Source organism: Delphinapterus leucas, chromosome 11 (genome assembly GCF_059928025.1).
Source record: "Delphinapterus leucas isolate spDelLeu-1000000601 "Yukka" chromosome 11, BTC_Dleu_Yukka2, whole genome shotgun sequence".
Taxonomy (NCBI): Eukaryota; Metazoa; Chordata; class Mammalia; order Artiodactyla; family Monodontidae; genus Delphinapterus; species Delphinapterus leucas.
This window is the reverse complement of record NC_143139.1, coordinates 96,975,752-96,989,829: the sequence shown is the minus strand read 5'-3', so window position 1 is coordinate 96,989,829 and position 14,078 is coordinate 96,975,752. Positions and strand designations below refer to the sequence as shown.

At 42.1% G+C, this 14,078-nt stretch overlaps 1 protein-coding gene across 1 annotated transcript in view; it reads left to right on the top strand.

The window, feature by feature from the left end:
- Positions 1–14,078, top strand: part of EFCAB6 (EF-hand calcium binding domain 6) — a 215,550-nt gene that overhangs the window by 136,634 nt on the left and 64,838 nt on the right. The window contains 2 exon segments of the mRNA XM_022596843.2: positions 345–441; positions 12,608–12,726. Coding sequence (XP_022452551.2) covers positions 345–441; positions 12,608–12,726 — 216 coding nt within the window.

Sequence of the window (14,078 nt, the reverse complement as noted above, 5' to 3'; positions counted from 1 at the left end):
CCAACGTGTACGTCCAGAAATAAAAGTTTTTAGTTGTCTTCATCTGAAGACAATGTTATAGTGTGTTTTTTATCCCTCTGGGAATAAATGAGCCCTTTTTGTTTTGTGAACTGCAGGAAAAGTTGAACAGCATTTATCTGGAAATAAGCAAGTACTCCTAAAATTTAAGATTTCCCTAACATGCAGCTGGGGAAATAAGACTGTATTTTAAGAATTAAGTTAGACCAGATGTGAAATAGCAGACTTTAACGCTATCTTTGAAACAAACCGGGGTAGGAGAATCCCTTGAGAGATTAATGAGTCCATTAAATTTAAACAGATTCTTTTTTTTTTTTTCTTTTAAGACCAAAACAGAAGGTTGCAGATTCAGAACTAGCTTGTGAACAGGCTCATCAGTATCTTGTTACCAAAGCAAAAACCAGATGGTCAGACTTGTCTAAGGTAAGAAAATGATTATTTCCTTAAAAGGAAAGGGAATCGATTTCAATGTTCCAGGATCATTGTGACGAAGGAGCTATTTTCCATCAAGTCGCTAAGATGGCAAAGCAACTTTGTATAGCAATTTAGGGACTCCTTTTCTTCTTAAAATACTTTTTCAAAATAAATTCTCACATTCGAGGTCAATTGATCTTTAGAAAAATAAGTAATTTTAAGAGTTACATGGACTGAAATTGCTGGCTTTATCTCAGGTTTGATATGAGTTAAAAATTTAAATGAAAAATGTAAGATGCTATCATTCTTGTTTTTACACCGTTATAAACATGCTTTTTAAAGAGGTATTTCTTCCTGTCGTGCTAAAATTATAGAAAGCATAGTTTGAAGGTGAATACCCTCCATGTGCAGTTGTGTAAACTGTGATTATGGTGTCAAGATGGGAAACATACTCTTAGCAATGGCAGCTGTACCTGCAGGACAGTAGATCTGAAATGCAAGCGTGGGTCATCCTGAGGTCTAGGATATGGGGTCACCACTTCTCAATGCAACAAGGACACAAAAACTTCATTTAAAAAAGTATTTGTATCCTGCATTATGGAAGTATTTTCACACTATTCTGAAGAATGTCTCCACTTTGTTTCACGTGGTCATTTTCTATCTATGTTTGCTCTGTCTTGGCCTGTGCCCGATGAGAAGTCCCGCTTTTAAGTCCTGTTAAGCACCCGGGCTGCCTCACAGCCTTGACTGTGCCAGCCCAGGCCGGCAAATCACACAGATCGAGGCCGGGCCAGCCTTCCAGAGCAGTCCTTTGGGTCACACAGATCGAGGCCGGGCCAGCCTTCCAGAGCAGTCCTTTGGGTCACACTGATCGAGGCCGGGCCAGCCTTCCAGAGCAGTCCTTTGGGTCGCGGAGTGCAGGGCAAGCTCTGGATTGTAAGCAGCAGCCACACAGGCCACAGCAGCGCCAGCCGGGGAGAGGGCAGAGCTGGCCACCTGACCACCTTCCCGTGTGCCCGCCCCATCCCTGCTTCTCTCTGGCCTTCAAACCCCCTCAAACCTACTTAAGAAAAAGCCCCTTCTCCCCAGCGTGCCTCCCCTCTCAGCTGCCCTGCCCTCCTTCCCCTCATGGGAGCAGCCCCGCCCTGTGGTCTGACTCCAGGGACTCCCGAGGGCCACGGCCAGGGCCCTTTGCAGCTTCATCCGACCCCGCTTTGACTTAGCACAGACTCACTGAGCAGGGGTTTGTGCGCCGGGTTCAGTGGTAACCAAGGCCTTTCTGCTCCTGCCTGGCGGAGCTCACGAACCAGGGGAGGTGACAGATTATTAACAAAGCAGATGGGCGCTGGAAGGAGCAGGCCACTGGGAGTGGCCAGAGGCTGTGGAGGCCTTTGTTTCTGCCTTGTTCAGTCCATCCTTCCTGAAACGCCTCCACCCCCGGCGCCATGACACCCTGCAGGGCCCCCTCCCCTCCTGTCCCGGCCTCCTGGCTGGGTGATGTCCTCCCCGTCAGTGTGGACTCTCACTCCACCTCGATTCCATGGCCTCTCGTAGCCACCTTCATCCTTGATGTCGTGCGGGACCCCAAACTATGTGTGGAGGAGGCCTGGGGACCCCAGGGTGCTGTGCTGCTAAACCAGGAGCCTTGCGTCTCTCGGGCAGAGACCTCCTCCAGCCCTTCTAGGACTGAGCCTGGCGGGGAGAGGACGCGCTTTGTCCAGAATCAAGCATCGTGTCACCTCACTGGCCCCCACAGGACTAAACGATCTTGCACATGTGGACATCTCTGCCACTCTCTCAGTTTATTTTAACTAAAGCACTGAAGGAATTAGTTCTGAATTCTAAATTGGCAGAAAGTATAATACCTAAATAAGATCAGCAGTACTCCCACCGGACCAACTGGAGATGAGACGGCTGTTCTCACCCAGTGCACCCATCCCAGCTCTTCACTTCTGGGTCCCAGCATTTAGAGATGGTGAAGGCGACCAAAGGTGTGGAGTCTCCCTTCTGCCGCATTTCTGTTGGGAATTTGCCAAACAGGACCTGCTAATATCCAAAAGGATGTATTCTCCAGTAAAACCGTGTTTGAACTTGAACAAGGATTCAGCGTTTAGTCATCTAGTGACCTTCACATAGAGTCACGGGGCTCTCCGCTCCGCCATGTGCTGCTGGGGGCACCTCCAGCTGCATTCTCAGAAGTACATAGGAGTCGTCCCATTTGGGGGCAGCTTAATATGCCCATTGCTATTTAGGTGTTTTTGGAAAATAAGTTCATTGGTTTCTTCAGCAAACCTTTTTTTTTTTTTTTTTTTTTTTTGTGGTACGCAGGCCTCTCACTGCCGTGGCCTCTCCCGTTGCGGAGCACAGGCTCCGGACGCACAGGCTCAGCGGCCATGGCTCACGGGCCCAGCCGCTCCGCGGCATGTGGGATCTTCCCGGACCAGGACACGAACCCGTGTCTCCTGCATCGGCAGGCGGACTCTCAACCACTGCACCACCAGGGAAGCCCCAGGCCTAACTTTTTTAAGCTTAATTGTTTTTTAATTTGTGACGCTACAGTGGAATATAAAAATAATATATGTATGTAACTATGTAATATGTATGTACATATGCACATTTAACATACATGTTTTATAATATATATGTATTATATGTATAATGTATTTGTGTAGTTTAAATAAGTGTGTATAATGTGTAGTCACCGTGTATCCCAGATTGTACGCCACCATGTAACCACCATCCAGATGAAGGAATAGAATGTTAACAGTATCTTAGACCAGGGAGCTACACTTTTTCTGTGAAGGGCAAGACAGTAAATATTTTCGACATTGTGGGTCACAGGGCTCTGTTGGGACTCTCAGACGTCTTACTTTCTCCCCCTCCAGTGGATGTGTAGCAGTAGCTCGTTGCTGTTTTAATTAGCATTTGTTGTTTACTAATGAAATTGGGCATTTTTTCATTTGTTTATTCATTAGTCAGTTTTCTTTATCTGCGAAGTGCCTGCTTGAGACTTTTTTACAGTTTTCACACTGGCTTGTCTGTCTTTCTTTCCTTGGTCAGTGGGAACGCTTACTTTGGTTTGGCCAGTAGATTTTTGTAAGTGGTACGTGATACAGATATCTTCTCTCAGTTTGTGTTCAGTCTTCACCCTTTAAAAAAGTTTTTAATTTAATTTTTCTGCCAGTTTATTGAGATATAATTGACAAACAGCACCATACAAGTTTAAGGTGTATGGCGTAATGATTTGACTTACGTATATTGTGAAATGACTATCACAATAAGTTTAGTGAACATCTATCATCTCATATAAATATGAAATTAAAGAAATAGAAAAAAATGTTGTGTGTGATGAGAATTCTTAGGTTTTAGTCTCTTAACTTTCGTATATAACATACAGATGTGTTATATATTATATATATGTTATACATACAGCTGTGTTCATTATATTCAGCTGTATTCATGATATTTATCATGTTGTACATTACATCCCTAGTACTTATTTATCTTAGAACCGGAAGTTTGTAGTACCTGTTGACCACCTTCATCCAATAGCCCCTCCCCGCACCCCTTGCTTTTAGTAATCACAAATCTGATCTCTTTTTCTATGAATTGTTTGTATGCTTGTTTCTTTGTTTTTAGAGTATAATTGACCTAAAACACTATGTTAGTTCCTGTTACACAACATAGTGATTTTTCTTCTGTTCATTTCAAAATGATCACCAGGATAAGTCTAGTTATGATGTGTCACCACAAAGATATTACTTAGTTATTGACTGTATTCCCCACACTGTAGCTTTTATACCTGTGACTCATTTGTTTTGCAACTGGAAGTTTGTACCGCTTAATCGCCCTCACCTATTTCTTTCCTCCTCCCAGCCCCCTCTTCTCTGGTAACCACCTGTTTGTTCTTTGCATCTATAACTCTGTTTCTGTTTTGTTCTGTTTGTTCATTTGTTGTATTTTTTAGATGCCACATTGAAGTGAAGCCATACAGTATCTGTCTTTCCCTGTCTGACTTCTTTCATTTGGCATAATGCTTCTAGGTCCATCCATGTTGTCACAAATGACAAGATTTCGTTCTTTTTTTATGGTTGAGTAATACTGCATTGTATATGTGTGTATATACCACATCTTTATCCATTCATCTCTCAATGTATACTTAAGTTGCTTCCATATCTTGGCTATTGTACATTATGCTGCAACTCCAGTTTTTAATGAAGTTGTTTGGTTTTGTTGGTGTTGAGTTCTATGAGTTCTTTGTATATTTTGGATTAACTCCTTATAAGAATATATCATTTGCAAATATCATCTCCAATTCAATGAGTGGCCTTTTTGTTTTCTTGATAGTTTCCTTTGCTGTGTGCAAAGGCTTTTGAGTTTGATGTGGTCCCATTTGTTTATTTTTCCTTTTGTTTCCCTTGCCTGAGGAGACGTATCCAGAAAACACTACTACGATGGATGTCAGAGCACTGCCTATGTTTTCTTCTGGAAGTTTTATGGTTTCAGGTCTTACAACTGATTAAATAGACTGTAATCTATTTTGAATTTATTCTGTGCATGGTGTGAGAGAGTACTCCAGTTTGAGTCTTTTGCATGTAGCTGTCCAGTTTTCCCAACACCACTTATTGATAAGGCTGTCTTTTCCCCATGGTATATTCTTGCTTCCTTTGTCATAGATTAATTGCCCATATAAGTGTGGGTTCATGTCTGAGCTCTCTATTCTGTTCCGTTGATCTATGTGTCTGTTTTTGTGCCAGTAGGATACTGTTTTTATGATAGTAGCTTTGTAGTTTAGTTTGAAATCAGTTAGTGTGATACCTCCAGTTTTGTTCTTCTTTCTCAATACAGTTTTGGTTATTTGGGGTCTTTTGTGTTTCCATACAAATTTTTGAATTATTTGTTCTAGTTCTGTGAAAAATGCCAGCAGTATTTTGATAGGGATTGCATTGAATCTGTAGATTGCCTTGGGTAGTGTGGTCATTTTAACAATATTAATTCTTCCAACTTATGAACATGGTATATCTTTCCATCTGTTTGTGTCATCTTCAATTTCTTTCATCAGTATCTTATAGCTTTCAGAATATGGGTCTTTTACCTCCTTAGTTAGATTTATTCCTAGATATATTATTCTTTTTGATATGATTTTCTTAATTTCTCTTTCTGATAGTTTATTATTAGTGTATAGAAATGCAACAGATTTCTATATATTAGTTTTGTATCCTGCAACTTTACCAAATTCATCGATGAGCTCTAGTAGTTTTTTGGTGGCATCTTTAGGATTTTTTATGTATAGTATCATGTCATCTTTAAACAGTAACAGTTTTACTTTTTCCTTTCCAATTTGGATTCCTTTTCATTCTCTTTCTTGTCTGATTGCTGTGGCTAGGCCTTCCAGTACTATGTTGAATAAAAATGGTGAGAGTGGATATGCTTGTCTTGTTCCTGATCTTAGAGGAAATGCTTTCAGCTTTTCACAATTGAGTGTGATGTTAGCTGTGGACTTATCATATATGGCCTTTATTATGTTGAGGTATGTTCCCTCTATACCCACTTTGTTGAGAGTTTTTATCATAAATGGGTGTTGAATTTTGTCCAAAGCTTTTTCTGCATCAATTGAAATGGTCATATGATTTTTGTTTTTCAGTTTGTTAATGTGGTGTATCACATGCACTGATTTGCAGATACTGAACCATCCTTGCATCCTTGGGAGAAATCCCACTTGATCACGGTGTATGATCTTTTTTAAGGTATTGTTGAATTTGGCTTGCTAATATTTTGTTGAGGATTTTTGCATATATGTTCATCAGTGATAGTGACCTATAATTTTGTTTTTTGTGATATCTTTGTCTGGTTTTGGCATCAGGGTAGTGCTGACCTCATAGAATGCATTCATAAGCATTCCTTCTTCTGCGATTTCTTGGAAATTTTGAGAAAGATTGACAACTCTTCTCTAAATCTTTGGTAAAATTCACCTGTGAAGCTGTCTGCCCCTGGACTTTTGTTTTTTGGGAGTTCTTTTATTACTGAATCAACTTCATTACTAGCAATTGGTCTATTTCTTCCCAGTTCAGTCTTGGGAGATTGTACATTTCTAGGAATTTGTCCACTTCTCCTAGGTTGTCCATATTATTGGCATATAATTGTTCATAGTAATCTCTTATGATCCTTTGTGTTTCTGTAGTGACGGTTGTAACTTCTCCTTTTTCATATCTGACTTTATTGGTTTGGGCCCTCTCTTTCTCTTGATGAGTCTGGCTAAAGGTTTATCAATTGTGTTTATCTTCTCAAAGAACCAGCTCTTAGTTCCATTAATCTTTTCTATTGTATTTTTAAGTCTGTATTTTATTTATTTCTGCTCTGGTCTTTATGATTTCTTTCCTTCTACTAACTTTGGGTTTTGCTCTTCTTTTTCTAGTTCCTTTAGGTGTAAGCTTGTGTTATTTATTTGAGATTTTTCTTTTTTCCCGAGATAGGCTTGTTTAGCTATAAACTTCCCTCTTGGAACTGCTTTTGCTGTGTCCCATAGATTTTGGGTCCTTGTATTTCCATTTTCTTTTGTCTTCAGGTATTTTTTTTATTTCTTCTTTGATTGCTTCCGTGATCCATCGGTTGTTTAGTAGCATAGTGTTTAGTCTCTACATGTTTGTGATTTTTGCAATTTGTTTCTTACAGTTGATGTTTAGTCTCACAGTGCTGTGGTCAAAAATGAAGCTTGATATTATTTTAGTTTTCTTAAATTTACTGAGACTTGTTTTGTGTCTTATCATGTGATCTGGAGAACATTCCATGTCCACTTGAAAACAGTGTGTATTCTGCTGCTTTTTGATTCTATATATATATATCAATTAGGTCTATCTGATCTAACGTGTCGTTTAAAGCCAATGTTTCCTTATTCATTTTCTGTCTGGATGATCTGTCCATTGATGTCAGTGAGATATTAAAGTCCCCTACTATTATTGTGTTACTGTCTATTTATCCCTTTTTGTCTGTTAGTATTTGCTTTATGTATTTAGGTGCTTCTGTATTGGGTGCATATATATTTAGAATTGTTATACCTTTTCTTTAGATTGATCTCTTGATCATTATGTAATGTCCTTCTTTGTCTCTTGTTACGGTCTTTAAAGTCTATTTTATCTGATATAAGTATTGCTACCCTTGGTTTCTTTTCATTTTCATTTGCATGGAATATCTTTTTCCATCCCCTCACTTTCAGTGGGTGTGTGTCTTTAGAGGTGAAGTGAGTCTCTTGTAGACAGCATATATATAGGTCTTGTTTATGTATCCATTCAGCCACTCTGTGTTTTTTGATGGAGCATTTAGTCTATTCACATTTAATATAAATACTGATAGGTATGTACTTATTGCCATTTTGTTAATTGTTTTGGGATCATTTTTATAGTTCTTTTTTGTTCCTTTCTTCTTCTTTTGCTCTCTGCCATTGTGGTTTGATGACTATCTCTAGTGTTACGTTTGGATTCCTTTTTTTTTTTTTTTTCTGTGTGTCTATTATAGATCTTTTGTCTGTTGTTATTGTTAAGGTTATATAGCAATCTGTATATACATGTGATTGTTTTAAGTTGCTGGGCTATTAAGTTCAAATGTATTTTAACAATCCTGGCATTTCTACCACACACACACACTTGCTGTTTTTGACATCTTATTTTACATCATTTTGTTTTGTGTATCCCTTAACTACTTTTTGTGGATATAGATGATTTTACTACTTTTGTCTTTTAACCTTCCTACTAGCTTTACTGCCTTTACTGTATATTTGCCTTTACCAATGAGCTTTTTTCTTTCATAATTTTCATGTCTCTAGCTGTGGCCTTTTTCTTTTTCACTTAGGGAATTCCCTTTAACATTTCTTGTAAAGCTCATTTGGTGGTGCTGAACTCTTAACGTTTGCTTGTCTGTAAAAATTTTTTTTATCTCTCCGTCAAGTCTGAATGAAAGCCTTGCTGGATAGAGTATTCTTGGTTGTAGATTTTCCCTTTTCATCACTTTAAACATTGTGCCACTCCCTTCTATCTAGCCTGCAGAGTTTCTGCTGAAAAATTAGCTGATGGCCTTATGGGAATTCCTTTTATGTAGTTTGTTGCTTTTTCCTTGCTGCTTTTAATATTCTTTCTTTATCTTTAATTGTTGCCATTTTAATTACAATGTGTTTTGCTTTGATCCTCTTTGCGTTGATCCTGTTTGGTACTCTCTGTGATTCCTGTTCCTGGATGTCTGTTTCCTTTCCCAGGTTTGGGAAGTTTTCAGCTATTATGTCTTCAAATATGTTCTCTGCCCCTTTCTCTGTCTCTTCTCCTTATGGGATTCCTATAATGCGAATGTTATTACATTGATGTTGTCCCAGAGGTCTCTTAAACTGTCCTCATTTCTTTTTATTCTTTTTTTCTGTTCTGTTTCAGTGATTTCCACTACTCTGTCTTCCAGCTCACTGATCTGTTCCTCTGCATCATCTAATATGTTGATTCCTTTTAGTGTGTTTTTTATTTATGTTATTTTTTTTATTCCTTTTAATGTGTGTTAATTATTGTATTCTTCAGCTCTGTTTTGCTCTTCTTTATATCTTCTAACCCTGTTAAACTTCTCACTGTGTTTATCCATTCTTCTGCTGATTTCTTTGAGCTTCTTTATGATCATCATTTCAAACTCTATTGGGTAGGTTGCCTATCTCCACCTTACTTAGTTCTTCTGGGGTTTTATCTTGTTCCTTCATTTGGGATATATTCCTCTGTTGCCTTATTTTGCCTGATTTGCTGCTTTTATTTCTATGTATTTGGTAGGTTGGTTATGTTTCCTGACCTTGCAGAAGTAGCCTTTTGTCGGAGACATCCTCCACATCCCAGCAGCACACTCCCCTCTGGTCACCAGAGCTGTATGCTCTAGGGGTGCCCCCTATGTGGGCAGTGTGGCTTCTCCTGTTGGGTCAGGCTGACTGCTGTGGGTGGTCTGGTAGGCATGGCTGGCCCACAGTCCAGTTGGTTGCCAGGCTCTGCCTTGTGCAGAGGCCACTGGCTGCTGGTGGGCGGGGCCAGGTCATGAGGCTTCTGGCTACAGGGCCCCAGGGGGTCCCAGGGCTAGTGCTGGCCCCCTGGTAGGCAAAGCCAGGTTCTGGGGTGGGTGGTTGCAGTGCTGGGTGTCCTGGATCTAGTGTCAGCCTGCTGGTAGGAAGGGCTAATTCCTGACACAGCTGGCTGCAGGGTCTGGCGTGTCCTAAAGCTGCTGTTGGCCCACTGGTGGTTGGGGCTGGATCCTGGGGCACCTCTCTGTGGGGTCCAAGGTGTCTTGCAGCTGGTTTCAGCCTGCCTGTTGGGTGGGCCTAGATCCCAGAGTGGCTGTCTGAAGAGCTGTGGTGGTCCTGGGGCTGGTGGGTGGGTCAGGAACCAGGGGGTCCTGGGGCTTTTGCTCGCCCACTGGTGGGTAAGGCTGGTCCTGGGGCTAGTGCTGGTCCACTGGTGGGTGGAGCCACGTCTCAGGATCTCTGGCTTCAAGGCCCTGGGGGTCCTGGAGTTGATGTTTCAGACTGCTTGTGGTCAGGGCCAGGGCCCTGGGGGTCCTGGGGCTGATGCCTAGCCACTCATGGTGAGGCTGGTCCCAGAGCTCGTGCCAGTGCACTGGTATGTGGGGATGAGTCCTGGACCCTGTGGTGGGCTCAGGGTGTCTTAAGGCAGCAGGCCTGCTGGGGAGAGGGACTGTGTCTCTGCCCAGCTGCTTGCTTGTCCTGAGGCATCCCAGTACTGGTGCTGGCAGGCTGGTGGGCAGGCCAGGTTCCAGCATTAATAAGATAGAGGGAGTATTCCAGAACGGCGTTTGCCAACCCCAGTGTCCACATGGTAGAACGAGCTCCCCCAGAATGGTTGCCACCAGTGTCTATGATCCCAGGGCAAGCCCCAGGTGCCTTCTGTTTCTCTAAGAGGCTTTCCAAGATCAGCAGGTGGGTCTGACGCAGGCTCCTTTCAAATTACTGTTTCTACCCTGGGGCCCAGAGCATGTGAGATTTTGTGTGCACCCTTTAGGAGTGGAGTTTCTATTTCTCACAGCCCTCTGATACTCCCGAGAGTAAGCCCTGCTGGCCTTCAAAGCCAAATGTTCTGGGGGCTCATCTTCCCAGCGCAGGAACCCCAGGCTGGGGAGCCCAATGTGGGGCAAAGACCCCTTGCTTCTTGGGGAGAACCTCTGCAATTGTAATTATCCTCCCATTTGTGGGTTGCCAGGGGTATGGGTCTTGACTATACCATGACTCTGTGGCCTCACTGTGTTTCCTTCCTTATATCGGTAGTTGTAGAAGCTCTTTTCTTCTAGTCTTCTGGTTTTGCTCATAAATAGTTTCTCTGTTAATAGCTGTAATTTTGGTGTGTCCATGGGAGGAGGTGAGCTCAGGGTCTTCCTACTCCGCCATCATGGCCACACCCTCTCCTGTTTTCACCGTCTTTATATGATATCTTTTGATAAATATAAGTGCTTCGTTTAATGTAGTCACATTTTTAACTAATCCGTAAAGTTCTTGTTGAAGAAACCCTGCCCTGAAGTCATGAAGATATTCTCCTACGATCTCCCTAGCAGCTTCACAGCCTCACCTTTCACATTCAGGTCTTGACATCAGCACTGGAAGTGTCACGTGTCATGCTGTGGGGATCCAATTCCATCTTCCGTATGGAGATCCAGTTGTCCTGGCACCATTCATTGCAAAGTCCATCTTTTCCCCCACTGACCTGCAGCATCACCACTGTCCTGCATCAATGCCCATGGGTGTTTCTGGGCTCCTCCTTCTGGTTCATTGGTCAGTTTGTCTATCTTGGCACCAATACCACATCTTTAGAGTCCCCATAACTTAGTAAGACATCTTAATTAGCTGGTTGGCAAGTCCTGCCTCCTTGTTCTCTGGGAGTTTTTGAATCAGTTTGTCAAGTTCCACAAAGAAAAAAAAACTATTGGGATGTTTGGCAAGAAATGACATCTCTACTACATGGAGCCTTCCGATTAATGAACACATTGTATTTCCATTTATTTTGATCTTTTTAAATATCTTTCAAAAAAGTTTTAGACATTCCTGTGTAGAAGTCTTACAATCATTTATAAGATTTATTCCTCAAACTTTCTATTTTTGATGCTACTGTAAATGTTATTTTTTTAGTTCATTTTCCATGACTGAGATATAAGAATGTGGATAATTTTATGTATTGATAGAGAATCCAGATTTCTTGCCAAAGCCTCTTAGTGTAATAATTTATTTATGGATTCCTTGTATTCTTATATATACAGTCATGTCATTTGTGAATAAATGACAATTGTATTTCTCCCTGCCCTGTTTTTACACCTTTTAACAATTTTAACTTGCCTAACTACACTGGCGGGCACCTCCAGTACAATGATGAATAGAGGGCGATAGAGATATTCTTGCCTGGTTCCTGATCTTACAGGGAATGTTTCGTGGTTTCACCGTTAGGTATGATGCTCGCAGAGGACTTGGGAGATGGACCCACTGTGTCTCCCTCACAGTGTATTGGAAGGAGGAGCGAATGAGCTATTGTTCGGAAACAATTTAAGACAGAGTGGAATGCCCTGTGCTACCTGCTCTTCTAGTCTGTGGTGACAAATCCCCAGATGCCTTTTGCACCCGTCAGGGATATTAAAATGGTACCATACCATCTCGTCACAACAACCAGAGTCTCATGTCCCTCATTTCCCCTCTGACAGACAGCCGGGCAGCCAACTTCGCTGCGTCGTGGAGATGATGACCTCAGCAGTGTGGGCTGCGCCTCACTTCCCAGGCTCTGCTTGACTCTTATCTCTAACAGTGTTTGATCCCAAGTTGTGATAACCTCAGCAGTGTGGGCTACGCCTCATTTCCCAGGCTCTGGTTGACTCTTATTTCTAACAGTGTTTGATCGCAAGTTGTTGGTCAGAGAAGAATCCAAGCCACACACCTGAGACCCCTCATTACCCAGAAATAAGCCCCTCCTAGGTGTTAACACTTGTTCGTGTTTTGCTCGATCACCTTCTTTAGAGGAATGGGGAGGGTATCTAGGACATAGATTAAAAGGTTTTTAAGCAGGAGGAATGGGAGAAAAATGTCTTAGCTTGTTCCAGATACTGACTATTGAAAAGCCTGTATACTGTCTGAGCAATTATGCATGTTACTAAATGCCTCCTTGGAATATTGTAGAATTTTATCGAAACCGACAATGAGGGCAACAGCATTCTTCGACGACGGGATGTAAAGAACGCGCTGTACGGCTTTGATATTCCCCTCACACCCAGAGAATGTGAGAAGCTTTGGATGAGGTGAGTGGTATCTGAAGGCTGGCTTTTCATTCCGGATGGCCAAATTCAGCACCAGGCTTTCGTCACTCCTCAGGGGTCAGGTGGGACCAGGAATGGTTTTCCTACGGTTGTATCTGTCCTGTTCCCCCGTGGAAAGAAGCCTTGGCCAACAGGCTGGCCTTCAGGAACATGGGGAGCCAGGTAAACACTTGTCACCAGTATTAAATACTAGACTTGAGAGTTTTGCATTTCCAAGGAACCGGGAGTTCAACCACATCCTTTTACTGTTTCAGAGAACTAAGTCCCTCCCCAAAGACTTAACTCTAATACAAGTAGCTCAGCCTTCAGGAACATGGGGAGCCAGGTAAACACTTGTCACCAGTATTAAATACTAGACTTGAGAGTTTTGCATTTCCAAGGAACCGGGAGTTCAACCACATCCTTTTACTGTTTCAGAGAACTAAGTCCCTCCCCAAAGACTTAACTCTAATACAAGTAGCTCAGCAGACAGATCTGCAATGGGTAAAGGGAAAAGTGGTCTCTCCCCATCACCTAAAGATGGAAATCAATGTTGCACAACTGTTTTATAGATCAGTAATTTGCTGGAAGAAAATCACCAAAGGTTTGGTAACTTGGAGTGGTTTCCCAAGAGTGTCTTAAACTGAAACTTGTACCTAATGTCGACTACATTTTTCAAAATGTGCTTTAGATTTAGCTGCTTTTGAACCAGGCCCCCAGTTACAACATTCCCTGTGTAGATGTTTAAGTTTCAAGGTGCACTGACAATGCGGTCCATTTCCAAGTTCCAGATCTGTCTTTGAATTACTTTCTTCTTCATTATATGTTAGCTGCCACTTGCATCCCTGCAGGATCGTACCCCAATATTGCATGTCCTCTCAGAGGCAAGCCCACGGAGCAGTCCGTGTAGTATTTCAGCTTTTCATCTGTTCAAAGGGGAAAGCTGCAATGTTGGCCGAGTTTAGAATTAGGCTGTTTTGTGTCTAATTTAGAAAAGCAACTTGAAGTTCTTACAAAATCCTTGGTTTGTTTTTTGTTTTGTTTTGTTTTGTTTTAGGTCAGTTCCAACTCAGGGACAATTTGGTCTCCCTACCCGTTTTCTCTTTTGAGGGACTAGATGAGTGGGTCCATCTGAGTAATCAGAAGATGGGGTGCAGTGGCCAAATGCATGGGGCTCTCACCACGTAGACCTGTGGATGATGCAGAGGTGACTGTGTGGTCCTGACGCTCGGGGAGCTGTCAGGGGGCAGGAAGCATTCACCCCAATACCAGGATGCAGAGTCGCCTGTTATAAATGCCAGAGGAGGGACATGTCGAGCAGAAAGGAAGACAAAAGTAGGGGTGCTGGGGGCCGT